Source organism: Chenopodium album, chromosome 22, assembly GCF_948465745.1.
Source record: "Chenopodium album chromosome 22, dcCheAlbu1.1, whole genome shotgun sequence".
Classification (NCBI taxonomy): Eukaryota; Viridiplantae; Streptophyta; class Magnoliopsida; order Caryophyllales; family Amaranthaceae; genus Chenopodium; species Chenopodium album.
In genome coordinates this window covers 33,818,162-33,845,989 of record NC_137855.1, presented here as the reverse complement: position 1 = coordinate 33,845,989, position 27,828 = coordinate 33,818,162, and the positions used below count along the sequence as shown (strand labels likewise).

Genomic DNA, 27,828 nt, shown 5'->3' with positions numbered 1-27,828 from the left:
TTAACTAAATTATTGAAAAGTTTTTTGTTACACAATTTTTTTGTATGCGGTCTGCTGTACCGTGTGGCAAGGGTTATCGAGTTACTTGGTCATGGGTTATTAATCTCCCTCTACGGAAATACTAGTATAATACGTATAATTATATAGTAGAGATAGACTTAGGCATAGTACCGCCGCGTGATTACGTAAGACTACTCAAAAATACTTAACTCAATAACAAAACTTGTAGCGGAAACTCAGATTTTTGCCAGCCTCACTCAAAGCAAAAGGTAGATTTTTTTTAAAATGCGTCTTATATTTTTAAATTACATTTTAATGCATCTTAGATTTTTAAATTTAATTTTTTTATATTAACTGTTAGAGCGCACACAGCGACCCAACTAGTATCAATTAATTTTTCTTCGGAAAAAAAAAATAGTATCAATTATATAAATCATTTTTACTAATTATTTTTTATTTATTTATTAGTAACAATTATATAAACTGCTGCTGCTGCTGAACAATGTTCTAGTTGATTGTATATAGGAGAAATAAGATGACCAAATATATCATACAAGATTTTGGCAAAACGATCTTCATGATAGGCTAATGCCCAGCAGTCCAGGTCAAAACCGGCCAGAACCCTTGCCGGATGCTATAATATTGCAAGTTATGGAGTAGGAAGCATTTTACAATCTAATGCTTAAAAAGGTAAAGAATTTGATACGAGCAGGATACAACCACTGCGAAATCAAAATTTCTATGCAGCTTCTCCGCATCAAAGAGAATATAACAGCACATACTAACCTATCTCCAAATATAGAGCAAAATTTCACAAGTTTCGAAAACATTAATTCGCTATTTTTATTACAAACCCTCTCCTAAGACTTCATTTTGTTGCTGCGTAAATGAAGTCATAACAAGCACCTCCAATGTGGTGACAGAAATCTAAAATCTTTGATCAGTAGTAACAGTTGGTTGTGCATCACGGTTCTTTTCTGCCAGGAAAGGACCCCGTTTAACAGCTTCCTGCAACTGGTAAAAAAAAAACGAAAGCAATGCCGGAGTCCACAGGCATGAGTAATTAGTCCAGAATCCAGACATTACCCATTTACATAAAAAAATAATAATAAAAACCTTCGTATATATTTAACTATAATTTACAAGAATTACAGGGGTAAGATTTTCATGCAACTTTATTCTTAACTAAATAGCACAGCCACTGTAGAACTCTGTTCTAAGAGAAGTCCATTTACGAAGTATTAGTTTGGTGTTGGTAGCATTAAGCCAACTTTATAGATTGGCAAATATAAGAGCTACGGAGACAGTAACTGCATTTTTCTAGAGCTGATTTGTAAACCATGAAACATGCAAATGGACAACGGTATAGGTTGACACCCAGCATGATTTTGATGCAGTATCTGTAAGGGGCCATTTAGCTCAACAGGTAAAAAGGAATTAGGAAAGAAGGTAGATGTTAGCCCTGTTAGGTTGTCCTAATAGCCTAATAGTGTTAGGAGACAAAAATTTGGAAAAGAAATAGTTTCATCTAGTTGCATATTACTCTGTACATGATGATACAATATAATTGAAACTATTTATTGATGAGGGTGGTTATGCAAGTGGGAAGATAAAAGATCCTTGAGACACAGAGGGAAGTTCGATTGGAAAGATATGGACACCTTAAAGTGGAGGGTGGAAAATCAGTACATGCATACAAATTAACAAGGTGTCAAATATAATACCTTCCCAGATATCGCAGCAAGTGCAGAATCACTCCTAGGGTTTGTATTAGCAAGAGCCTTCTGAATTGCGAAGCAGCAGTTATATTTAGCCTCCATGCCTGCAAAAAAAAGAGAATAATATGATGTCTAGATGATGACGGTGCTAGTAATGACGATAAATAAGGTGATAATATTGATGGTGAGCTGAATGACGACAATCCCATGGCTGTTAAGCAACAAGGAATCATAAAGGCTTTGTGGTGAGTGTACTGCAAAAGCTTGATGTACTAAGATGCTTCTTAAGAGCATTTCTTGACAACCAATCAGGCAAGGCAAAGGCACAATGCACTGCTTGAAAACCAACCAGGCAAGGCAAAGGCACAATGCACTGATCACTCCACAATACAAAGAGTTTGGATGCATATAATTTCTGGCTTAATGGAACATAGGTGGCATGTGATTTACTCAATTCTGAAATCAAGTATGGGTTAGTAATCAATATATAATACCCTAAAATGCATACCCCAACCCTCCTTAATTCTGTCCTGCTCCCACTCAGAATTCAAACCACATACCTCAAACCTGGGGGAGGTCGGTTTGAGCAAAACCTTACCTATAGAACCAAGATTTAAAATTCACATGCACAGGCCACAACTCTCAATGCCTTCTCTAACCACCACAACTACACTCACCACCACCACCACCACCAGGTTCATCAAACCTTGAATCAGGTATGACTGCAGTGAACATGTATATGACTTTTCATATCCACCAAACACTGGAATCAGGTATGGGCATCCCATAAACTTGATACCCAACCTCAACCCCAGATACCGGGGATTAGCCAAACTGGGTTTTAGAGATTTTCTTATACTAATGTACAACTTCCCATCAATTGATCTCAGTGATTAGGGCTACTCTAAAGAATATACATTAGCTAATTGGAGGCTAACCACCTTCTTAAGTGAAGCATTCCTTTAAAATCACAGGTTCTACTAAGGTGTATTGTTAAGCACCATCATGTCAATGTAGGCACAACCGAGGAGGAAATTATGAAATAAATCATCCAACCATAAAGATAAGAAAAACCATGATAACAGCCCCTGAAGTTGAATTAAGAGCTAGGATGACAAGGGGGATATTACATGAGAGCTCTTTCAGGATAACCAGAGATTTGAGACCCAATTAAACTACAATTAGAGCCAGATCGAATAAGACCAGATGCTTATCTTATTGCAGATCTTGTAGGAGCACAAAAGATGAAAACTTTAATAGGGAGAGAAAAAAAAAAAAAAAAGAAAAGGCTGAATATACTATGAGCTGAACAAACCTATTTTAGTGGTTTCCATGTAAGCATCAGTAACTATACTTATGATCTCTTGCCTTGAGCAAACTTCCATCAAGCACCATTGACGACCCACCAAACTGGATATCAACCTATAACCCTGAAAAGAAGGCAAAACAATCAAATCAAGGGTAAACAGAATCAAAGCAAAATAGGAGTATATTACCACGATATGCAGAAGTTGAGCAGATAAACCATGAAATGAAATTAATTATAGTAATGAGAATGGTCTCCAACCAAAGTGATTACCTTGTAAACTTGAATTCCCCCTTTCCCATTTTAATATCCAACCTTCCTTCAGCACTAGTTATAAGGTCTTTGTCTTTTAAAATAAAAGTGAGCTAAGAAAAAGAGAATGAACGAACTGATTTCCAATAAAATAGTATATTATTTATTCCCTGTTGTAACTAAGTAAGAAAAACAGCAACTTCAAACTATTGTATATCAGGAAGGTGTGTCCTTTTGGTGTCGCTTTAAATTTAAAAGTCATTCATTCATCAGATCAAATAGCACATATTCTCTAAGAGTAAAAGTGCAAATGAATCCCCTTTAACAGGCCTGGTTATTCACAATTTTTTCCTGGTTCTCAACAAGTGGATTCAGTTCTAGCTTTAATTCTAAAATACAAACGATAAACCATCTTCAATGACTAAACAAAACAGGACAAATATAGTAAATCAGAATTTAATGTTAACTAAAATACAAGTGTAGCTGAGGTATTGCATGTGTAGGTTCAGAAGGAATATAATTGTAAAGAACCTAAAAGAAGATTTTTCCACTTACCGCCAAACGCATTTCTGAATCTTGCTGGAGAACTGACAAGAACAACCCCTGCAAGGAGCAAGGAAAAAGAAAATCCTTCAATTAGACAACCATATAAGAACAAGGACACAACTGAATATGGGCATAGAATATTTAGAGCAGAATCGAAATTTTTTCCCATACAACTTTGTTTCATTACCAGCATGGAAGGACCTAGCAGAATATTCTTTTATATAGAAAAGCTCAAGAGATAACTTACTGATGGTGTCAATTTTGAAGTCTTGGACGCGATTTCATAAATCAAGCGACGAAGGATCTCTTCAGCTTCCCCTTTTAGCAATATTCTGTTTTCAGATCTGCTAGCACCAACAATGTCCCCAAAAGCATGAAGTGCAGCCTGTGTTGGACAATATAAAACTATAACTAATAACTCTTACAAAAAGAACTGACAGATCACTCAACAATAAGAGTCTCAAGGCTGAGAGCATCCAAGAAGAAATTAATTAAATGATGAACAATGGTCCAGCACTCCAGCCAATAAGCAAGTAGTGGAATACATTTAGTTTATATCTTTTGACGAATGCTGAAGAGTGATATTTTGACAAGTCAAGCAAGCACCACCCCATATTAATGACAAGAGTCATGAAACTACAGTAAGTAAATAAAGTGTACTCATTTACCAAAAAAAAGAACCTCTCTTATGCTTTTCCATTTTCCTAAACCCACTTTCCTAAATCTCTTTAACTAAATTTTACTTGCCGCACAAATGTAGATTTAAGCATAAAACAAGGGAAAAAGATTCCACTTCAATTTAATCTCTGATGAACTATCCAAAATGAAGAAAAAAAACTTCTAGTAACAAAGCAAAACTCTTGAGGTTTGGAAGTGCTCACCAGCTGCCTACCACCTTTATGCCTGTCAAAAGCAGCTTCACCAAGAAATCTTGCAGCTTCAAGAGATCTTAAGAGTAAAAACTCCGCTCCTGATTTAGCTGAAAACATAAGCCATAAGATGAGGTTAATATCTTAATTTGGTGTAGGGGCCATATCAAACCTTCCAGTTGTGTCATATGAACAGAATATGTGCGTGTATGTGTGTGTGTGTGTGTGAAGGGTTTAGTAATGGGGATCCTTCAAGCTCGGATGGATACCACAGAAAGAACAACAATCAATCATAATATTTTTTCACAGTTTGCTAATCCAGAAAATATATTTCAATGCAATAATTTCAAAGATTAATATTAATAGAAGAGACTATTAGGTTCAACACAGATCCCGCAATTCCACATAATGGCTGTGGCTATTTAAACCAGTTTTGTCACTGATACGCTCTTCAATGGTCTAATCTTAATACGTACATAAACCCAGCTCAGTTCAACAATCCTATTTATTTTGATCAACAATTTTCAGAGCTGTTCATCAAATAAAAATAACAAAGTCAGCATGGAAAGGAATATATCAAGCACAGTATAAAACAGGCCAGGCAATAATTAATTGATTAGTCTGTTTCAAATAAGCCTACAAGTCAATCACGCGCAGCAGAAATATTTATCTGAATGTCTCACCATTCTTTCGAAACCAAAGCACAGTTAAATCCAAATAACTGCTGAATTGCCAAGAATGCGAGCCACATAAAATTGATAAGTTACTTACATGAGCCGATTAGACCAATTGTTTCAATCGCTGATTCACATTCATTGTCATCTATGGTTTCAGGTGAAGTGAGCCTCCCAATAATATCTGACAAATTTGCAAGAGCACCTGAACAAGCAAAAACAAAATCAGTAAGAAGAAGATGCTTGAAGAAAACCAGCCTGCATCTCTCTCCCATCCTCTTTTTACTTCTGGTAGTTATGAATCACGATGCTGGAATTTAAATCACATGGGTTATGTCCTACCAACATATGCCTGAAAGAGTTCTAGACATGTACACAACATGTTGCACTTCTCAACATGCACAGTAAGTAGTCACCAATTAAATAAGCATCACAATTCACAACTGAATAAAAACGCATGAAGGAACAGGAAGAAGCCTTACTGGTTTCATCAATGAACGTAAATATGTTTTCTCTGGAAAGCATTCTTCCACTGATCACCATTGCTCTTGATCTTAACATTGACTCCAAAGAAGCATTTCTGTAAAGTTACACAAGCAAAAAATATATATATAATAAAATTAATACAACTTCAAAAAACAATTATATAAAAAAAGATAAAGCTCTCTCACTGATTACCTTATAATACTGCCAAGAAGTTGAAGAAGACTGGTTTTGGGCAAGAATTCTGATGCATGTTCACTTTCTGCCATCTTCAAACATCAAATTCAAAAAGAACAAATCAATAAAAGAGGGAACCTTTCACTAAGAATTTAAAATAAGTAACAAATGAGAGAGGAAAATTAGAAGCTCCAAGCAGTAATTTACAGGGAAGAAAAGCTGAAGCTTCAAGTGAAGATATAAAATCATTACTTGACCTTAACTACCAGCAGCAAGTTAATTACAGAACTATATGACAAATGATACAAAAATATGATTAAGGGAGTGCTTTTACATCATTAAGATGACACAATACCATCGCACATATACAAAATGAGGGAAGGACATCAAGCTGCCATGAAGCAATTTATCTACAAAATCAAGGAACGCCTAGTGTTTCTCAGTGACTTGAAATTCTCAAGCTATACAAAATTCTCAAAATCAAGGGAAGCATCTCCGTTAGTTTCTTTCTCTCCAGAAGCACCACTGAATTGCCAATGGAGCACATCTTCCACACCTCAACAAGATAAATCTTTCTTCATTCTTTTTCCCAAGCTACTAGAACATCTTTGACAGTACAAGACTGAACCCAAGTACCCAACTCACCAAAACAAGGCTATATATGAAAGCCAAAGAGAAAGGACACAAGGACCAAAGAGAAAGGACCCAATGGTTTGCAATGTAAAAACTTCCATCTTAAAGAACACATTTAGCTGGGATCTTCTCTTTGACTGCCATCCATTGAAAAATAATGCGGAGTTATTGCCTTCTATGGAAGGGAAGAGTAAAGACCATGGACAGATTTCTTTCAAGGAAGCTACAGAACCATTTAATAGAAAAGGATACTCTCAAATAGCATTGTATTGGAAAAATTCATGGGTAGATAAGCGGACTTGAACAGTTGAACCATCTTAAATGCAAAGGATTGATGCTTTCTATGATGTATTTCACATATTAGGGACAGAAACGTGCCAAACACAATTGCAATATGAGAATCTGAAAGGATAAACAGTTTTTATATTTAAGTCAATCGCATAGCCCCTTCCTAAGTATAAATACAATATGTAAAACAAATGCCTATATTGAATACCAAATCAAAGCTGCACATCTTACTAAAGGTTTCTACTTAATAATATCTAATAATAACAGCAGAAACAACCTATGAATCTCTGATAGTTTAAATACAAACACAATTAAATGTCAGAGCTAGATCTAAGAAATCAATAAATTATGTTGCTACGTTAGAAAAACAATGCCATGTTCTAGGGCAGCATGTGCTTAAAATACGCATCATGTACCAATTGGCTACAATCTAAAATTAAGATAAAACTTTTCCATGCAATAGGTCCTGATCCTGTTGGCATGTAGAGGGAAAAGAAAAAAAAGGGTTCAGAACCCTTTTAGGTGTCAAGTGTAAGCAGAAGTTACTACACATAAGTTTGTAATTTTCTCAACCAGTTGTTGTGGCTGCATAAGCACATATGTGATATGTGACATGCATTTTGTAAATCAAGCATATCATGCATACCAACAAATAAACATAAAAGAGTGGGGTAGAATCAGATCATATAAGCACCTCAAATAAGAGCTCCAGAGCATTTAGTGTTGCAAGTGTGTCATCAGTTTTCCTCACTTCCGCCTCTATTAAACCAAGTAAATTCAAGCTAGCAATTACTTTTGCGACAGCACGAGAGACTGAGAACAGCTTCACTATTAAAGAAAGAATTCGTACACGCCCCTGGCACATGAATAGTGTATAAGTTCACGGAAACAAATTCAAAATATTACAGCTCTCTGATTAAGTAGCATTAAAAAATAGATAATTAAATGGACATGGAAATGGGAACAGATAAGTGTCAATTCTCAAATATTAGGATGCATGGAAACATCGATTAAAAATTAAAAAAATTTATATACATTTTCCCTTAGAGAATTTACAGATAAAATTTATCAACAAATAAATAAATACAGTTTGAGATTTATCCTAGGCTAATATCTTAGTTTTGGACTAAATCAGGAAAAGGAAGGAATAATTGCAAATGAGTGCAAATTCTGCAAAGCTGAAAGATTATGTTGGCATATGATACCAACATATAAAGGTTTGTTTCAAATGTAGGCATAAAGTTTATACTAGTGATATCTGGAATGATAAGTCTGTAATTAACTTCAAGCAAATTTACTCTTCATTAGCACATTAAGAAAAAGTTGCTTGAACCTAATGTATTTTTAAAATCTAATAATTACTGAACACCACCAAATAGTAGATAGAACAGCTTACTTGCTGGGATCCACTCCAAAAATATTGACTCATTACTAAACTCCTTCTATACACTCCAAAAATATTCAAAACACTGCTACTACTTTCAGTCACTGCTTCTGATGTTATTCAATTTAAGGATTCTTTAAACCTGTCCTTCACTTAAACAAAGCGAAATTTCCAGAGTTCATTTTCCAATTCAACACATATCCAAGTTCATTTCAGTGAGATATTTCAATGAAAACTGATGCAAGAGCATTAGCTTATGTCATAATATAGTTTCAGTTATTTTTTGTAAGCTTATATATCATATTAGCATTAGGCCATTAGCTTAATTTGACAAGTTGGCATGATCGTGGATGTTAACACACTCACTCGTAAACAAGTCCCCACGGATAGATACATGATTATGTAGTATAACAGACTCATGGTGCAACCATAGATATGAAAAAATAATTCATTTTGGGAATAAACTTTCCAAAAATAAAAGGCAGAATTGGCCGCAACAACACCAAATATAGCCAAGGTGCCACCAGTAGCACAAATTAATAAGGATGCACCCAACAGCACAATCTACATAAATGAGACTGGAGAATCAAGAATCCACCAGAGTACGGGAGTATTTAATACTAGATGCCTTCCAAATCCCACCATTAACGATTTTAAGGTTGAATTTAAATTAAATTTACACCATTGGCTAATAAATTAAAACCTATTGATTAAGAACATTACAGAAACTTTTATTGAAATTGTAACTAAAAAAATTGGTCAAGTGTTTAAAATGAAGAATAGGTTAAGTGAATGAGTTGATAAATATAACATTTAGAAGAAAACATTGATCTTTTCATGGGCAAAATGTTTACTAGACAGAGTTCATTAATGGTAAGGGTTTGGTTGGGTCGTTGACTTTTTGTCATACCTTTGATGGCTGCTCAAAATTCTTTGAGAACAGATAGATAATGTATGGATTTCTTGTCACATGTGTTTCAATCTTCAAATATTAAAGGGGTTTTTGGGTTGCTTTATTTTGTTAGCTGAAAGTGGTGTTTGTGGTTGTCTTCCATGGAGGCTGAATAGAAAATGAACTTAAAGAGACAGAATGATAACTTTCTATTTTAGAAATTCCAAATCTTATGCAGGGAAATGTTTATGAGTTGCAGATTACATTAAGTTTGGCTAATTATCATAATCAACAAGATTGAGAAAAAACATGTGAAAAGCAATTTTTTTTGCTTGACAATGAAGAACAGGGCTGATGAACAATGGTGGAAAGTGGGGAGTTAGAAATGACGAACGGAAGGAGAGGAAAGCAAGAAGAAAGATTGGAGGTCTAGCGGAGTTGAGACAATGGAAAAGTTTTTTAAAAAAATAGTATTAAAGATTCACTAAATTCCAACGAACCATTTTTCTTCAACATCATGTATTTCACTCCTTTCACCCTTGTCCACAGGTTGCGGCTGCACCCTGCTGGTGCACCCGCATCAGGTTGTGCTGTTGCACTCAGCCATAATTAATGTCGTTGCGGCAAGATTTCTGAATGTAAAGTTCAAAGACACTTACATTATTTGTTGTACATCAGAATATCTTCTGAAATGAATCGTGGAAGGAATCCACTATGAAGAAGTTTTAGGAGTTACAAAGACAACTTTGAGCTCATATTGGTCATGGGTTGAGATATAGAATAGAACCCTGTGAGATATATTTCCTTCTTGTTCTTTAATCTTAAAGGTTCATTTCTCATAAACTTATGATCCATATGAGCTCAAAACTTCACAGATAGGAATATCAATGCCTCTTTCAGCAAAGAAATTCAGGGAGACTCTTTTATGTAATTTGCATTAGATAAGATTTATATTTAAATCAGTAGGAAAAATGGTGTATTTGGAATTGGATATAAGAGTTCTCATCAAGTTAGTGGTACTGATAATTAGTGGGGTCATCTTTTTTCAAGTGATAGAATCAAGATCTTGTTTGAAGCCTTAAATTTAATGTGGAATTTTCACGAGATAGAGCATAGGATCCCCAAGAGTTGAACCATCTAACTCTGATTTTTGGCTACTTTTATTTAGTTATTCCTTTCGCATATATTAATTTATATTTAGCGTATAACAATCAAACCCCAAATTACCAGTGAGGTCGTCTTGATAAGTGTACCTTAATGATTCAAGATACTGGAGTAGAACTCCTTGATAGGAACCACACAGCTTTCTCATATATACACTCTAAGTAAGCTTTTAGCATATACGTAATACGATAATAAAGCACCATATTTTAGCACGATCCTTAGAAGTATGAAATTCCCAATATCTCTACCCATGGTGTCCTCAATATGCATAATTTAGCTATGCATGATTGCATGTTCTTTGATTTATGTCTAGGCCATAAATTGAATTCTTTATTTTATTTTTTTCAATCATCAATAGAGCCACTCTTGGTGCCATTGTCTATACTATGAGAAGGTTAGATCCTGCCAATTATAAGGAAGATAATTACTCAATGTGGCAAGCAAGACTGACTGAGGTACTCACCCACAAAGTTGCCTTCTGATAAAAACTCCCTTCACCCCACAACAAAACTTCTCATTTCTCTCTAAATAACTTTCCCACAAAATACTTCCCATTTCTGTTGACTTGGGTGTACATAATATAATGATATGTTACTTTTCCTCTATTTCTTTACATTCATCTTCTCTCTACTTCTTTAAAGCATTACAGCCCCCCCCCCACCCCCCTCTTCTCTCACCACAACTGAATTAAATAGAAAATTTCCACTTTTTTTTTTTTTTTTTTTTTTTTGGTTCACTTATATTTAACAAAACCCCACCACAAACACTCCCCTAAAACAATGTGCCCAAGAGAGTGGAAAGTCTTTTGCTGGATAAGTAATTTATGCGATACAATTTTATATACACACACACACACACACACACACTAACAATAAAAAAAAAAAAAAAAAGAGTACAAGATAAAAGGATATGAATTCACTTATGGGGAAGGAAAGGAGAAAAAAAAATACACTCCATCTAACATTTTTCCGCATAAGGTGGAAAGCATTTGGTTTTACTAAAGGAAAACATTATAATATACACTCTGTCGAATGATCAAAGAGCAAAAAAGTAAAATAATAGTTTTATTACCAGTGAAGAACATTTGGCAGCCAGATGCTTAAGGTCTGTTGCTTCACTGCTCTCAGCTGGAAATATAGTGGCCTATATGGTACTTCTTGGTTAATACAACAGATCATATGATAACTGATAAAACACAATACAATACACCCATACATCATAGATATTATAAGCCAAAATGAACTTATAGTCAATTTCTTACAATTCCTTCTGAAGAAGAAGCAATACTCTTAATAGCATCCATCGAAGCAGCTGTCACACGTTCATCACTGAAGATCACAAAAAGAGAAAGTATGTTGAATAAAACAGTGCAATGTCTTTATATCTGTAAGAGCTTAGTTTCTAAAAAAAGGTAGGGTTAGAGAGAGCTTTCTCACTTCAGATTATCATAACATAGTGGTCTTACAAAGGACTAATCCTTAATTTTTCTTAAAAAATATTACCTCTGTTTTGGAATAGCAACACTATTTCCTTTTGGCTAGGGATGGAAATTAAGTCCGGATCCGACCCTAGTCCAGTTGAAGAGAAAAAAAAAAAAAAAAAACCGAGCCGAATCCAAGAAATTATGATCCGACTCCGACTTTTAATGTGCTTATATATTTTTTATTATTCATCTTATGGATTTATACGTCTTTGACATTGATTGATTATACATTTGGATGCTATTGAATTGGGTCAAAATAAAATTGAAAGTCAGAGTCGGATGGTGGGATTTTTAGTCAGATCGGGGTCAGATTTTGCAGAATCCGATCCGAATCCAACGACCCGTTGTCATTCCTACTTTTGGCACAAAAGAGGGAAATTAAAAGCATGTAAAATGGTGCAACTATTATGATTTTAGTAAAGCACATGGGTGATAGGGTACTTTAATGTTTTGGGGCGGAATAAATAAGGTAAATGTTAACCAAAAAATAAAATGTCTTATGCTTACTCCATTTCTAATTAGATGACACATTTAAGTTAGACACACATATTTAGCGAAGTGATATAAGCATGTGAAAGACAATAATACCCCTATTTAACCTCCCCTTTCCTTCCTCCATCTAATGACGAGCCTTCTGAGCCACCATCAGCCCGTCCCACCTATATCAATGAATTCTACTACCCCACCACCACCTTGATGTACTTTTTCTGCACCACCCTCACATTCGTCACCATCTTCATCACATAAAGCCCACAAAATTACACAACCTTAATAAATAAATAAAGATACAAAAGCGTTCACAACCCCAAGTCCCAACCATCAATTCGTCACTACTACTACCTTAAGATCTCAAATAGAAAACGTAGAAAATGACAGAGGATGAAAAAAGTGATGTTGCAACCAATGTTTCAGTAATATAATTTTTTTTAAAAAAAACAATAATAAAAATAATTTAAAAAAAAAAAACCTATATCTACACTTTGTCATGTGGGGATGAAATTACTAGTCCTACCGACTAGTGGTGATGACAAGGGTTCTACTGTGGTAGTGTTGAGGCAAAAGAGGAGGTTATATCCAGCAGTGATGGTTGTGCTATGATGCGGTGGAGGGAGGTGAGAGAAAGAGGTGACAACTAACGAGTAGTGGTGGTGGTGATGAGGAATGAGGTGCGATATGGGTGGTCTGTTTATGGGTCAGGTGTGAGAGAGATTAGTCTAATATGAGGGAAGAGAGAGACTTAAGAATAAGGGTACAATTGACCATTCACAATAGAAAATATGTCTAAATAGAAACATGTCAACTAACAAAAACTTCAGTAAACGAAACGTGTCAACTAAAAAAAATGAAGGCAGTATTTAACATAATAATATTCCATATTAATATATAGGAACTTGATTAAAAGTTGTAAGAGCTAATTAAAACTTACTGGACTGAATTAAACTAATTGGAAGTTAAATGACTTGATAGGAACTTCTCAAAACTTATAAAACTTATTAGACCTAAAACTTTTTTTTTTTAGGCAAGGAAAATGCACCCTTAATAATACTTGATATTATTTGAGGAGAATATAATACCGTATTATTGTAAACAATAATGCGAAGCTAGAGTCTTCCATGTCTAGGGATTTAAGTTATAGCCACTGGTGCAATGATACCAAGGTAACCAAAAAAAGGCATAGCCACATAGCTCAACAATTACAAATAAAGTTAAGTGACAACAAATAATACCAAGTAATTCCCTTAATGTCCTTAAATTCCCTGCTTAAAGCTGGAGATGATTTCCGATTTATAGGCATGAGGGAGTCGTATCAGAAAAATAGCTACTTGGTTACCCACTATCAACTATATTAAGATGCACAAAATATTTTCAAAACAAGGACTAGCAATCTCCAGGTTAAGCAAACTACTACTAAGCTCAGTGTAAATGGAGAAGGTACCATAATAACATTAAGGGAACACTAATCTCTATGACAAAACATGATAAGATAAGATGTGAACAACTATGCCAAGTGGACTAGCAATTCAGAAAATTAGACTTCCTCAGTGAGCATAGGTTTCTAGGTTGCCCCTTTTAAGTCCATGATTAAACATGTTTTCTGTAACAACTGCTGGAGCACGCAAGCATAAGGAATGGATCACCTACGAGCGTAGAGGGAAAAGGGCCCAACCTCAAGCACCAGCTCAGCAAGGAAGCTTCTAAATCAGAGCACCAATCAGAGAGCAGCAGCTTAGGAATTGTAGCAGCTACATTCTTGCATTTTGTCTCTTCTGTTTTTGGCTTGTTATGTAAATATAAGAAAGGGGAAGGGGGAGTGTGTTGGTAGGCAGTCATTTTGTAATCCCTAGGCTAAGGAGATTTGTACCCTAAAGGTACTCACCTGAGAGTAGTGGCCTCAAGCCACCTTGTTTTCCAAGCTTTCATCTTTCAATCAATAATCAACAGCCCTCTTTTCTAAACATTGCATCTTTATTGCTCATTTTCAATCTTATTGCAAATACAGTGACTTAGTGTGTTACAAGTGGTATCAGAGCGGCGGTCCTGCGACCTCCACCACCGGAAACCACCGCGTATTGCTCTGTTTTTTATTAAAAAAAAAAAAAAATGGTTATTTCTGCAACTCAAAGGTGCGACGACTTGGAAGAGCAGTTGGCTGGAGTGCAAACCCAGCTAGGAACGTTAGAGACGGCGATGAAGACTCAGGAGAAGTCACTCAAGAAGTCGATGGAAGAAGCGGTTCAACGGCTCGACCACCGATTTGAGTTGTTCCGGCAGCAACAGGAAGCTCAAATGACGGTGAACACCACCACCCAAACTCAGTTTTTCGAAGAACTTCGGAACTTGGTGAATCAGAGAAATCACGAGCAAACGGAGGGAGCAAACTTCACAATCCGCAATCGGAATGAACAAAATGGTGGTGGCGACTACCTCTGGAAGCCGAGGAAGCTAGACATGCCGCTCTTCGAAGGATTAGACCCCGATGGATGGATACTCAAGGCGGAGAAGTACTACCAGCACTACCAACTCACGGAGGAACAGAAGCTTCAAGCCGCCGTCTCCGCCATGGAAGGCGATGCTCTGAGATGGTTCCAATGGGAGAATAGGAGGCGACCCATACCTAGTTGGGAGAGCATAAATAACCGCATTTTGCGCCAGTTCCGGCCAACTCACGCCGGAAGTCTTCACGAGCAGTGGTTAGCAGCAACTCAGGAGACTACGTGCTATAGACTACCAGATCACACAATAACACAAACAGAAAAAACAGAGAAACTGAGGAAAATAGGCTAAAGTTGGGATCTTTGATTGATGAAAGTTGTAAATACACTAACAGTGGAGAAAATCTTCTACCTTGGAGGCTACACTACTACTACCCTACGGCTACAAAATTACTTCATTCAACATAAAAACACTGTTACATTGCTCTCCCTATTTATACTCAAATTCTGCCCTGATCCCAATACCCTAGCATTCCTCGACTTTTGTCCTTTTGTGACAGAAGGACAACAGCTCTTTTCACCACACCTCATAGTGGGAAATCACCTTGTTTGTCTTTTTGCTACAGCATTGGCTGCTGGCCTTGCTCTCTGTCTTGTTGCTTGCGCCTCCTTGCATACACTAGTATAGGTGCCTCAACCCGATCCATAGCACTACGGTGACGGAATATCGGAAGAGGTTTATCGAGTTGTCTGCTCCGTTAGAGGACATACCGGAGACGATAATGATGGGGCATTTCATTAATGGATTGAGCGACGACATTAAAGCAGATGTGAGGTTGATGAACCCTTTTAATCTGGAACAAGCTATGGAAATAGCGGGTCGGGTCGAGGAAAGAAACCGGGTTGGTGGGTTAAGAAAAGGACCCGGGTATTTTGGATCGGGTAAATCCATAGCTAGCATGAGGCCGATTAGCACCACCTCAGTCAGAAGCGGCTAACCGACGCCGAACACCAAGATCGGAAGGCAAGGGGCCTTTGTTTCCGCTGTGACGAGCGATGGAGTGCCAGTCATCGGTGTAAAAACCGATGTGCTTCTTCTAGGGAGTACAGACGACGGGGATGAGGGACCTTCAAAGGCCACCGACGACGACACCAGCGAAGAGGAGTTATCACCCAAGGTCACTTTATGCTCGGTGGTGGGTATCTCTAACCCGAAAACGATGAAACTTGAAGGAAAGGTAGGACCAAGGTCGGTGGTGATTCTCGTGGACCCAGGAGCAACCCATAACTTCATCTCCGACGGATTGGTGGCGGAGGTGGGAGTACCCGTGTCAGGTATGCAGGAATTTGGGGTCTCTTTGGGTAATGGGGACATTATTGTGGGTAAGGGAAGATGCAGGGGAGTAAGGGTAGTCATTAATGGTGGATTTGTGATAGTCGAAAATTTTTTGCCATTAAAATTGGGTAATGCTGACTTGATTTTGGGAATTGAATGGTTGGAAAAGCTTGGACCAGTTGTGCATAATTGGAAAACTCACCTCATGAGTTTTATGGTGGGTGAGGAGAAGGTGACTTTGGAAGGGAACCCTGCCTTGACTCGAACTCGAGTCACCCTTAAGGCGATGATCAGGAACTTGTGTCATGAACGGGGAGGATTTTGGGTGGAAGTTAACCATGTTGAGAAGGCGGGGCATATGACAGAAGCTAAAGAAGCTGAGGTGCCGAGGTGGTTAGCTGAAGTTTTAGAGCAGTTTAAGGGAGTGTTTGTTCCTCCAAGTGGGCTGCCCCCAAAGCGTGGGCACGAGCACGCTATAGTGTTGAAGGAAGGAAGTGACCCCGTGAGCGTTAGACCGTATCGGTACCCTCAATTTCAGAAAGATGAGATTGAACGCTTAATAAAGGAAATGCTCGAGGCAGGGATAATTAAACCATCCGTGAGCCCCTTTTCAAGTCCTGTTCTTTTGGTGAAAAAAAAGGATGGTTCGTGGCGATTTTGTGTAGACTACCGGGCCTTGAATCGTGAGACAATTCCCGACAAATACCCTATTCCTATCATCGAAGAGCTCCTTGATGAGTTACATGGGGCGGCGGTGTTCTCAAAGTTAGACCTCAAATCGGGGTATCATCAAATTTTGGTTAGGGAAGGGGATACGCACAAAACAGCCTTCCGATCCATGAAGGGCATTACGAATTTCTCGTGATGCCTTTCGGACTAACTAATGCCCCGGCCACCCTCCAAGCACTCATGAACGATGTGTTTAGACCTTATTTGCGGAAATTTGTGTTAAGTGTTTTTTGATGACATCCTAATTTATAGCCCGGATAAGGAGAGTCACTTGGAACACATGAGGGTGGTCTTGTCCAAGTTAGAGGAGCATAGCTTGGTAGCAAACTTCAAGAAGTGTGAATTTGGTCAAGCCAAGGTCGCCTACTTGGGACATGTAGTGTTCAAAGATGGAGTGGCTGTCGATTTTGAAAAAATACGAGCCATGGTGGATTGGCCAATTCCACAAAATCTGAAAGAATTGCGGGGGTTTCTAGGATTGACCGGGTATTATCGGAAATTCATAAGGGGTTATGCTCAAATTGCAAGGCCCTTAACCGAGCAGTTACGGAAGGATAATTTTGGGTGGTCGGATGGAGCTACAGCAGCCTTTGAAAAGCTGAAATCTGCCATGATTTCGGCCCCTGTTCTGATCATGCCTAATTTCAGCAAGAAGTTCATAATTGAAGCTGATGCTTCAGGGTATGGGCTGGGCGCGATACTAATGCAAGAGGCTAGGCCCGTGGCATTTTACTGGTAAATTATTAGGGCCGAAATCACAAGCTAAAGCCATCTACGAAAAGGAATTAATGGCTATCTGTTTAGCAGTAGTGAAATGGCGACATTATCTTCTCGGGCGCCACTTCATAGTAAGGACTGACCAGCAGAGCTTGAAGTACATTATGGTGCAAAGAGAAATAAGTGGAGAGTATCAAAAATGGGCTCGAAAATTATTGGGGATCGATTTTGAGATCCAATTCAAACCCGGGGCTAGCAATCGAGTGGCGGATGCCTTGTCTAGGAAGGGAGGAACCGAAGGTGAATTAACCACCATGATTTCCACGACTGTAATCAATTGGGATGACTTGGAACAAGAGATCAAAGCTGAACAGATTTGAACAAAATTGCAGCAGCCTTAGAATCGGATGCAAGGGCTCATGTGGGTTTCACACTTGAGGCAGGGAGGTTGTTTTTCAAGGGGAGGGTGGTAATTCCTAAAGGGTCACCTTTGATTACCAAACTTTTAGCAGAGTATCATGATAGTCCGGTTGGAGGGCATCAAGGCGAAACCAAGACATACTTGAGGGTTGCGGCGGAATGGTATTGGTCGGGAATGCGGAAGGAAATTAGTGCTTATGTGAGGCAATGTGGAGTGTGTCAGCAAGCTAAACACTCACAGTTGCAACCATCCGGGTTGCTCCAGCCCTTGCCTATTCCAGAGGCCATATGGGAGGACATCTCGATGGACTTTGTTGAGGGATTAGCCCTTTCGAAGGGTATTGACTCCGTGTTGGTGGTAGTGGACAGGTTGTCCAAATATGTGCATTTTATCGGGCTGAAACACCCTTATAATGCACTGACAGTAGCTGAAATGTTCGCTAAAGAAGTTGTAAGGCTTCATGGAGTGCCAACCTCAATTGTTTCGGATAGGGATCGCATTTTTATGAGTGTGTTTTGGAAGGAGCTATTTAGATTACAAGGGACAGACCTTAGGCGAAGCACCTCATATCACCCGCAAACCGACGGACAAACTGAAATCGTCAACAAAACTCTAGAGACATACTTGCGTTATTTCGTGAATGGCAAGCCCAAATCTTGGGGTAAGTGGTTGCATTGGGCGAAGTACGCTTATAATACATCTTACCATGCTTCCACAGGGTTCACACCTTTTCAAGTGGTATATGGAAGAGAGCCACCAAACCTGATCAGAGTAGGCAGAGGGCAAACTCCGGTGCACAGGTTAGAGGAATGGCTTCAAGAGAGGAATTGGGTGTTGGATGACTTGCACATGAACCTAATCCGAGCTCAGAATAGAATGAAGTTTAATGCGGATAAGCGAAGGAGGGAAGAAGAATTTCAGGTTGATGACTTGATCTTCTTGAAGCTACAGCCCTATAGGCAGAAATCTCTTGCCAAACGACCCAATGAGAAGTTAGCTCCTCGCTTCTATGGTCCTTTCAAAGTGGTTCAGCGCATTGGTAAGGTAGCATATAAGCTGGAGCTACCACCAACCTGCAGAATTCACCCCGTGTTCCATGTTTCACAGCTGAAACGCGCAATAGGAGATAAATTGGCAAGTCCTACAATACCTCAGCAGTTGACAGAGGAGCTGGAACTTAAAGTGGAACCAGAGTGTGTGCTGGGGATCAGGACAGCTAAGAGTAACCCAGAAGCGCCAGAGGTATTAATTAAGTGGCAAGGGCTGCCCTTAATTGAAGCTACTTGGGAGGAAGTATCTACCATTCAGGAGAGGTTTCCAACCTTTCACCTTGAGGACAAGGTGACTCTTGAAGGAGGGGGAGATGTAACAACTGCTGGAGCACGCAAGCATAAGGAATGGATCACCTACGAGCGTAGAGGGAAAAGGGCCCAACCTCAAGCACCAGCTCAGCAAGGAAGCTTCTAAATCAGAGCACCAATCAGAGAGCAGCAGCTTAGGAATTGTAGCAGCTACATTCTTGCATTTTGTCTCTTCTGTTTTTGGCTTGTTATGTAAATATAAGAAAGGGGAAGGGGGAGTGTGTTGGTAGGCAGTCATTTTGTAATCCCTAGGCTAAGGAGATTTGTACCCTAAAGGTACTCACCTGAGAGTAGTGGCCTCAAGCCACCTTGTTTTCCAAGCTTTCATCTTTCAATCAATAATCAACAGCCCTCTTTTCCAAAAATTGCATCTTTATTGCTCATTTTCAATCTTATTGCAAATACAGTGACTTAGTGTGTTACATTTTCTTTCAAATTAAATGAGTTAGAATTACTCAGTCACACCTTACAAAGTCACAAGTCTATGGATTCCTAACTTTGGAAATTAACCAAACCTTTTCTACACATACTAACTTTGCACATATAGCTAGAGCATAAGACTGGTATCATCCATATCATTTTGGCTACATCTCATCTAATCTATAAGTATATTTTCCATGCATCTCAACATAAATGAGTAAATTTCCAGCATAGAAATACAGGTGGCAATAACAATTGCAATATCCATATATAGATAGCTTACCCATTAACAAGGCAATTAAGTAGCAGGGGATATATATTGTATGTACTTATCAACTGAGATGGGTGAAAAGATTTGTCATTTAAATCCTCAAAAAGAAAAGAGACCTGCATCAAAAACGAGGAGCGACATTCATTGATAGAAAAAGTATACTTGAAATCAAACAATTCCTAAGGAAATTTAGACACCACCACAGAGATAAAGATTATAAATAAAAGATTATATATTAGTGCCTAAGTTGTTCCAATTTTTCAAAATTTCATCCAGCAAACACTGAAAACACAAGCTAGTTCCAAATTTTTGTTTTCCACATATACTAACAGACAGCACCCAAACAGAAAAAAAAGTCTACTTTAGAATTGAATAAAAATAGAAGGGAGGGGGAGGGGAAGTGGAGGTTTACATACTATTTTGCAAGTCAAACATCTAACTGCTTCAGAATCTGCTTGTAAACCGACTTGCAAGAAAGACTGCAGTAAAAGGAGTCATATTAAGTGTAAATAAGGATGTCTAAAGAGATATTAAGTACAAAAAATACCAAGCAATGAATCAAGGATAACATAAACAGCTTGAGCTTATCACATGATCAAGTTCTAAGATCAATGATGAAGAACAGACTCATGGATAATTCGCATTGATTTTGTAGTTCCAAACAACAGGTAACAATATTAAGGAAGAACTTTGTTTCTAGAAAAGCCACGGGGTTTTCTTTGACTGCCTAGTTCACATAGTAATTTTCCAAGGGGAATTTGTATCTATCCCGGTATCACCTCAATTTACCATAATTTCTTCAGAGATACAGATTTTTGTAAGGACGGGTAGGGAGCCCCCCTCCCCCCTTTAAGCCTTCATCCCAACTGTATAGTCCTAGTGATGTTAACAGGCCTGAGTTATAAAAAAAATAAAATAAAAAATAAAAAGTGGGCTGGTCCCACCAAGGTTTGGTAACAAGAAAGCTCCCCCCAAAAAAAAAAAAAAAAAAAAAAACAAATTCCAAAAAAAATTGCACTAATACTTGCCAGTTGCCACAATAGATAAACTTGAATTACTCAAGCCTATGCTTAGTTACGAACGTAATCTCTACTTAGGGGGAATATCAAAGTGAATTAAAAACAGTTAAAATGAAACCAAAGTCTGAAAAATGGAAGAAGATGCACAATGCCACTTTTCCAAGGCTTCGATTTATTTTTTGAAGTGCTAACTGCTAAGTTCCCAAATTCTTGTTGCTTACTTCTCACCATTACCAAAATATCTTATTGGTCCATTTTTGCTTTATACAAGGAGTGTGGCTATTCCTGCTAGCGAGGCCTGAAGCCCTAGCTGATCCTCTCAAGGGCTGGCAACAAGAATCAAGTCTAAATTTCTATATTTAACATTTTAACATGTAATTGTAAAAAATTCCCTACAAAGTTGGGAATTCCTGTTGCATGCACATGATGATTTTTATTGCACACGTACCATATATTGCGGGATGAGAGAGGAGCCATATTTTGTTCTAAATATTCTTTCTAGACAATTAACCAAGGCATTTTCCAATCCAGGCACCTCCGCTTTAGTCTGCAAGGCACTGCATTGAGACGGAAATAATATTAATGAACCTACATGGAAAAGCTATTGCCCCCATCAGAAGAATAGATCAATAAGATCATTATATAGAAACATAACATAGACTCCAGTTCATCTAAAGGATCAAGTGTCTTTCATCACCACCATTTTGACAAGTTTCTTTCCTTGCTTATTCTTCCATTTTCAGCTTATTGAATCTTTCTCTATTAAAAACATAACAACAAGTTTCTTTCTCTATTAAGCTTATTGAATCTTTCCTTGCTTCTTTCCAATGTTTCCATGTATGGGCAGCCTATGATGGAGTCCTTTAAACTTTTTAAAAGTGTATTATATCCTTCAAAAGAATTCCCCTCTTGATTCACATTAATTCATAAACAAATTTATCATTCCAAAGTATAAGCTGTAATGGCTGTATAACTTAAACTTAAAAAAATCCAAAGAGCCAATACATAATTATACCCTCTTCTGATTTTTTATATTTTTAAAGCATAATTGCTTGATTGCCAATAATTTCCAATAAACTTATCATAAATAAGTAAATAAACAAATTTTCATATCACTAATAATTAATTATACTCCAAACACATGTATATAACCAAAAAATTAAGAATTAAAAAAACAAAATCATACAAAAATCGATAAATTAAGAAAAGGAAAAAGGAATTTAGTTATTAATTCTTACTTAATGATGAATGGAAGAGGAAAACGATCAAGAAATTCCTTCACTGAAGCTTCATTGAGTATACCTGCATTCAAATTTCGAAATTTTTAATTAGACGCAAAAAATAAACAAAATAATTTAGGAGCAAAATCATAGAAAGCAGAAATTACCAGGATAAAAGGCGAAATCAGTAGCTGCTTCAAGAAGTTGGTTTGTTTCTGCTGCTGAAAGTTCCTTCATTGTTGCACAAGCTAGAGGAGAGCAAAAACTGGGGTTCAAAAGAAAGTGTTAGGAAAAAAAAAACGTTGGATTACGGTGGAAGAAAACGTTAAGGTTGGGGTGACACTTGGGAGTGACTTGACACGTGCTACAGGGAGATGGCTTTGGCCTTCTTTGTAATTTTGTATGGTTTGAGAGTTATTCACTTCGGTTTAGGCCTATTCTGATTTACTGAACTGAATTGAACTGAATTGATTTGAACTGAATTGAACTAAACTGATTGTAGCTGAACTGAAATGAATAGAGTTGAAATGAATTGTTTATGAGAGAAGGTAATTAGGAACTGAGCTGAACTGATTGAAGCAAAACTGAACTGAAGTGAACAGAAATAAAGCTGAAGAGAACAGGCCCTAAGTTAATAAGTTCACCATATCATATCACTGATAAATAACCAATTGGTTGTTGGTGAATTCTTTTTTAATAGCAATTGGTTGTTGGTGACTTCGTGTAGTGGTGAAATGGTGATCGGGACTATACTTGGTAGCAAAAATCGAGTGTTCGATCCCTCACAAAACACATTTGGGATGGGACTGAAACCTAACCACCCAAAATTGACCCTCGAATCCGGATTAGCCTAAAGGGTGAACCTATTGTATAGAGTTTTATTATTGATATAGTTCTAAAATTTCATATATACAACATTAAGCATAACTTTTAATAAACATCATAGAATTCGATTTTATTTCCATCATAAAATTCATCTCAAAATTTTTTTTAAAATTAAGATCTATTTATAACAAATCAATTTATTTTAAAAAATAATAAAGAATCAATAAAAATAAGTTTTAATCCAAGTATCTTGCATTATCAAAAGGGATTATATTACCGTATTAACAATCCCAGCAACTTTTATGTGTGGCTGGCCACGGCATATGGCCAGCTAACACACGAGTAACCCAGGTAACTCCGATCCTAGCCACGACCCTTAGCACCGGCGCTGGTTCCCTTGCCCCCACCACCGTCACCCCAACCCCCTGCTGCCGGCACGTCCAGCTGACCACCCTTGACCGACGAAACCAGCCTAGTCGACCACCTGAACGATGCACCACCCTTACCCAACTCTAAAACATTGTACTCATCCCGCAGCCCCAATTCGATTTGGTTTTTGGGTAGGGATTGGGTTCAGGTGAGGGTGAGAGGAGTAGGACGGTTTTTAATTGGGTTTGAGTCTAGGTTTGGGTTGGGGTTTGATAACTTGTTATTTGATATGATTTTAGGGTGATTTTGAGCCTTGTTTACTCGATATATTGGCATTTTGGTTCACTTCTATTCTATTTTCGTTCAATTTTTGTGTATCCCTTGCTTCACGGGTTGTTAGTGTTTTTGTTGAGATTTTAGGTCCAAAAACGATCATTTGAGGCATATGGATGATAAACCAAGGTTAGAAGCCGTGACAATGGAGCAAAACCGAAGAAAATGTGAAGAGAAGGGCCTAGAAGACCCTGCACGGCCGTGCCATATCCTGCACGGCCGTGCAGGAGTGTCCCAGCCAAACCAAGCTACTGCCCTATTTGGCACGGACGTGCAAGGCTTCAGCACGTCCGTGCCATAAGCTGCACGCCCGTGCAGTGCCATAAGCTGCACTCCCGTGCAGTTCAATTGGCCCAAATTTGAGCTACTGCCCAAATTTGCACGGCCGTGCTTAGGGTGGCACGTCCGTGCCACTTAGGCTGCACATCCGTGCCACCTCTGGCACGTCCGTGCGCACCTGCAGAAATTCCCGACTCTTGTTTTCTCCGTCCTTTTTATTTGAGGGTCATATAAATACCCCCCCCCCTTTGGCTCTATTGTACGGCATCCAAGTTTTTAGTGCTCCCTCTTAGTTTGTAATTGTAGAAACACAAATACTCTCAAATCATTAGTTAGATTTTAATTATTAGCTTGGAATTTTCAATCTCAATCATTGTAGAAGACAAGCTCCACCATTGTTATTCAAGTTCAAGCTTCTAGTAATATTTTTCTTACTCTTTTCCCCTATTTCTTCTTGCTTTGTTGTTAATTATTTGCTTGATTCTTGTATGTTTAGATTGTTAATTAGCTTAATTCTAAGTTTAATTATGCTCATGAGTTGTTTGAAATCATAATTGCTTTAATCTCCATGGGTTGTGAGTAGTCTAATTTTCTAGGGTTTGGGTAAAACCCTCAATGTAGTTACTAATTACTTGTTGCATGTGCTAATTTGGTACTTGTTGGGTGTTAATTAGTTGAGCTTAAGTGGTTTAATTACTTAGTTCTTGTATATGGCCATTGCTAGAACTATTATCCAAGCTTTCTCAACGAAGGATCGAGAGATGAACTTGAGTTAGCTCTCTTATGCTTGATTGACTTAAAATGCCATGAGAATAGGAATTTCTAGTCAAGGGAATATTTATGTCATCGTGATTATGCTTTAACACTTGTTTTATGCTTTGTAACCACGAGAGTAGGTTGTATTCATGATTCAAGTGATCCCTCTAGCTTGAGAGAGTAGTTGGGTGCTTTAGATGATTTCCCCTATTATACCCCTTATTTTACCTTGTTTATGCATGCTAATCATGATTTGTGATGAAGTTGAGTGGTATAACCCGAGCCCTAGAATCCTAATATTGTTAATTTCCCCTAGCTTTAGTTAATTGGAACTAGTACTTGTTACACCAAACCAAACCAACTTCAATTTCACTTAGCTTATTTATGCGGTAGTATTTCGGTGGTTGATTCAACGCCTCTCTTGGGTTCGACCCTTTCTTACCCTTGCTATTAGCTAGTGAGACCAAGATAGGACTTATTCTTTGGTAGGCTTAGCGACGGCCTATTAGGGTTTCAACGATTCGAAGACGGTGGTGGTGATGTTGTTGTGGCGTGAGTAAGAGTTCGGCGACGGTGGTGGTAGGGGCTGGCCGAGCAATGAAGTTCGTCGGTGTAGGACTTTAAATACTCTAAGTGGAATTGCATGAATCATATTCATAAGCATCTAAATACCAAGATCAATGCATAACACATAAAGAGCATATAATTGTACCTTTGAAGCGTGATTCCACGTGCGATCGAGTAAGAACAACAGGAGATAATTTGAAGAACCCCAAGTGTGATTCCTTTGATTAGTTGACGGGTACAGATTAAACCTTCACTCACTACCACAAATAATGGCTAAGAAACCATTGAAAATAGGCCTTAGATACCATAAATTGTATGGTTTCTATCTCAGTGGTCTCTTAGCTTAAGAAACCACAATTTTGGTATGGTTTCTTAGGTTAAACATAGGAACCATACTAGTAAGAAGTCTGGTTTCTTAGGTTACTATTTTTGTATATAAAATAAACGGATAAGTAACTTGCTTTCTCTGAAGTATGGTTTCTTAGATAATTATAAGAGACCATAGTTGTATCAAGTCTGGTTTCTTAGATAGACTTTAGTTATATATATATATATATATATATATATATATATATATATAATATACATTTATATAAATTAAATAATAATAAAATTTGCATCAAAAATATTAGTTTCAAAATTACAATAAGAAAATATGTCCATGCATTTGGAACCCAAATAAACAAAATCATTATTAGTAGTAACTTCCAATGTTAATATACAAAGCACATATCAAGTACTAATAATACAATCTAGCAAGGTTTGTAACCTTTTTAACATATATCATCAAAAATTCTCACAAAACTAATGTTTGGGAGATGTATAGACATATTATATACAGTAGCAAAAGTGCAGTAAGAAAATGGCCGACATTCTTGCTCTTCTAGGTTCCACCATCACAACCAGGGTCCACCACCACCTTCTATAATTTGTAACTTTCTACAACCTTCAACAAGCTCTTTAGGATTTGCCAAATTCTATCATTAATTATCTGAAATTCAAACAAAATTCAATGATTTATAAGATAAACACATAAATTGTCGAACACAAATGATTGTTCAAATTTTTACTAATTAAATCAATTATATAGAATAATAATTACAAATCAAAGTAATAGAAATCTTTGTAATGAGTATCAATCAAATTATAAGATTAAATATAAAGAAATGTTTAATGAAGCCCAATTTTGCAAAGAGCTAAAAATCAATTTAACATACACATCTCTTTTGCTAGCCTCTGTTGTCGTCAAAGGAGTGGAACTTAGAGCTGCTTCAATGGAGGAGAACTCGGAGCTGCTTCAATGGAGTAAACTCGGAGTTTCATTGGTGACGGAGAAGTCGGAGCTTTGTTGATGACAGAGAACTCGAAATTGCGTCAAGGGAGGAGAACTCGGAGCCGCTTCAATGGAGGAGTTAACCGTGAAGAAGATCAGAACATGGAGAAGAAAAATGAAAGAGAATAGAAGGAGTTAGCTGTGAATGACAAAGGAGAGGAGATATCGATAAACAAAAAAAATGGGGGTTTGGTATACTATGGTGAATTGTATGGTTTCTTTACCTAAGAAACCTTTTAAGTGACATATATGGTTTCTTATTGATGGTTCCTCAGCCCTTATTTGTAGTAGTGACTAATGCTAGTTAGTTGTGATTGAACGTTGCAATCAACCTTCAACGGAGAAGAGAAAGACAAACTAACCACGAACCACCACCAATAGACGCAGGCTGTACGAACGTGAGGAGAGGGGAGGGGTCGTGAATGAGGAGAGAGAAAAGGGAGATTAGGGTTTGGGAAAACTAGTTGCCTTGTGTCAAAATTTTACTGATTGTTAACTGTGTCTATGTCAACCATAGGCATGAATCTTATATATAGATCATATCTCTACATAAGAGTCCATGTCAAGCCCAAAGTCCTAATCCTAATCAAACTACTCTAGCGCAACACCTTGCATAGTATGTCATAATCTCATGAGGCCCATTAATGGTCTCTTGATTGTTTAACTCAATACCCTTGTTGTGTGACCTCATAGGATCCATTCTATTGGGCTATGGACTATTTAATTGGCCCAAAGATCATCTACCGTATCTAGCACCAGACAATGATGACCTTGTAGAATGAATTGATTATCTCCATAATAATGAATTTTGATATATCTATTATTTGCATTTATCGAAGACATAATTCCTTCAGGCGGCTTGGTTGGGCTTGCGGCAGTGGGCCCGGGGCTGGTCGGCGGTGGTGTGTAGTGGTGTTGGTGGTGGGGTTAGGGTTTAGGATTTTTAATTTTTTTTTATTAACCAATAAACAACTGACATGTGTAAATGATGGAGTCCACTAACGGTTTCCGTCCAAGGATCCGTTAAGTGGTGATAAAATTCATTTTTGGGTTTTCTTTGGTGTTACAAT

The 27,828-nt window shown here is 37.6% G+C and overlaps 1 protein-coding gene across 2 annotated transcripts; it reads right to left on the bottom strand.

Annotated features, from left to right (window-relative positions):
* Positions 1-597: 597 nt before the first annotated feature.
* On the bottom strand, positions 598-22,604 carry LOC145605060 (uncharacterized). 2 transcript variants are annotated; one of them, XM_081661075.1, is made up of 17 exons: positions 22,464-22,603; positions 22,315-22,378; positions 21,525-21,633; positions 20,474-20,536; positions 20,070-20,173; positions 11,648-11,714; positions 11,458-11,529; positions 7,641-7,802; positions 6,044-6,117; positions 5,848-5,945; positions 5,463-5,570; positions 4,704-4,801; positions 4,070-4,207; positions 3,832-3,879; positions 3,034-3,148; positions 1,725-1,822; positions 598-1,014 (listed from the first exon to the last, which is right to left on the bottom strand). In XM_081661075.1, exons 1-17 carry the CDS (start codon positions 22,531-22,533, stop codon positions 928-930), a joined length of 1,575 nt encoding a protein of 524 aa, XP_081517201.1. In that variant the 5' UTR covers positions 22,534-22,603; the 3' UTR covers positions 598-927. The 2 variants fall into 2 exon arrangements, with proteins under 2 accessions (XP_081517201.1, XP_081517202.1); XM_081661076.1 differs by lacking the exon at positions 5,463-5,570 and having other exon boundaries at positions 22,464-22,604.
* Between the last annotated feature and the right edge of the window lie 5,224 nt (positions 22,605-27,828).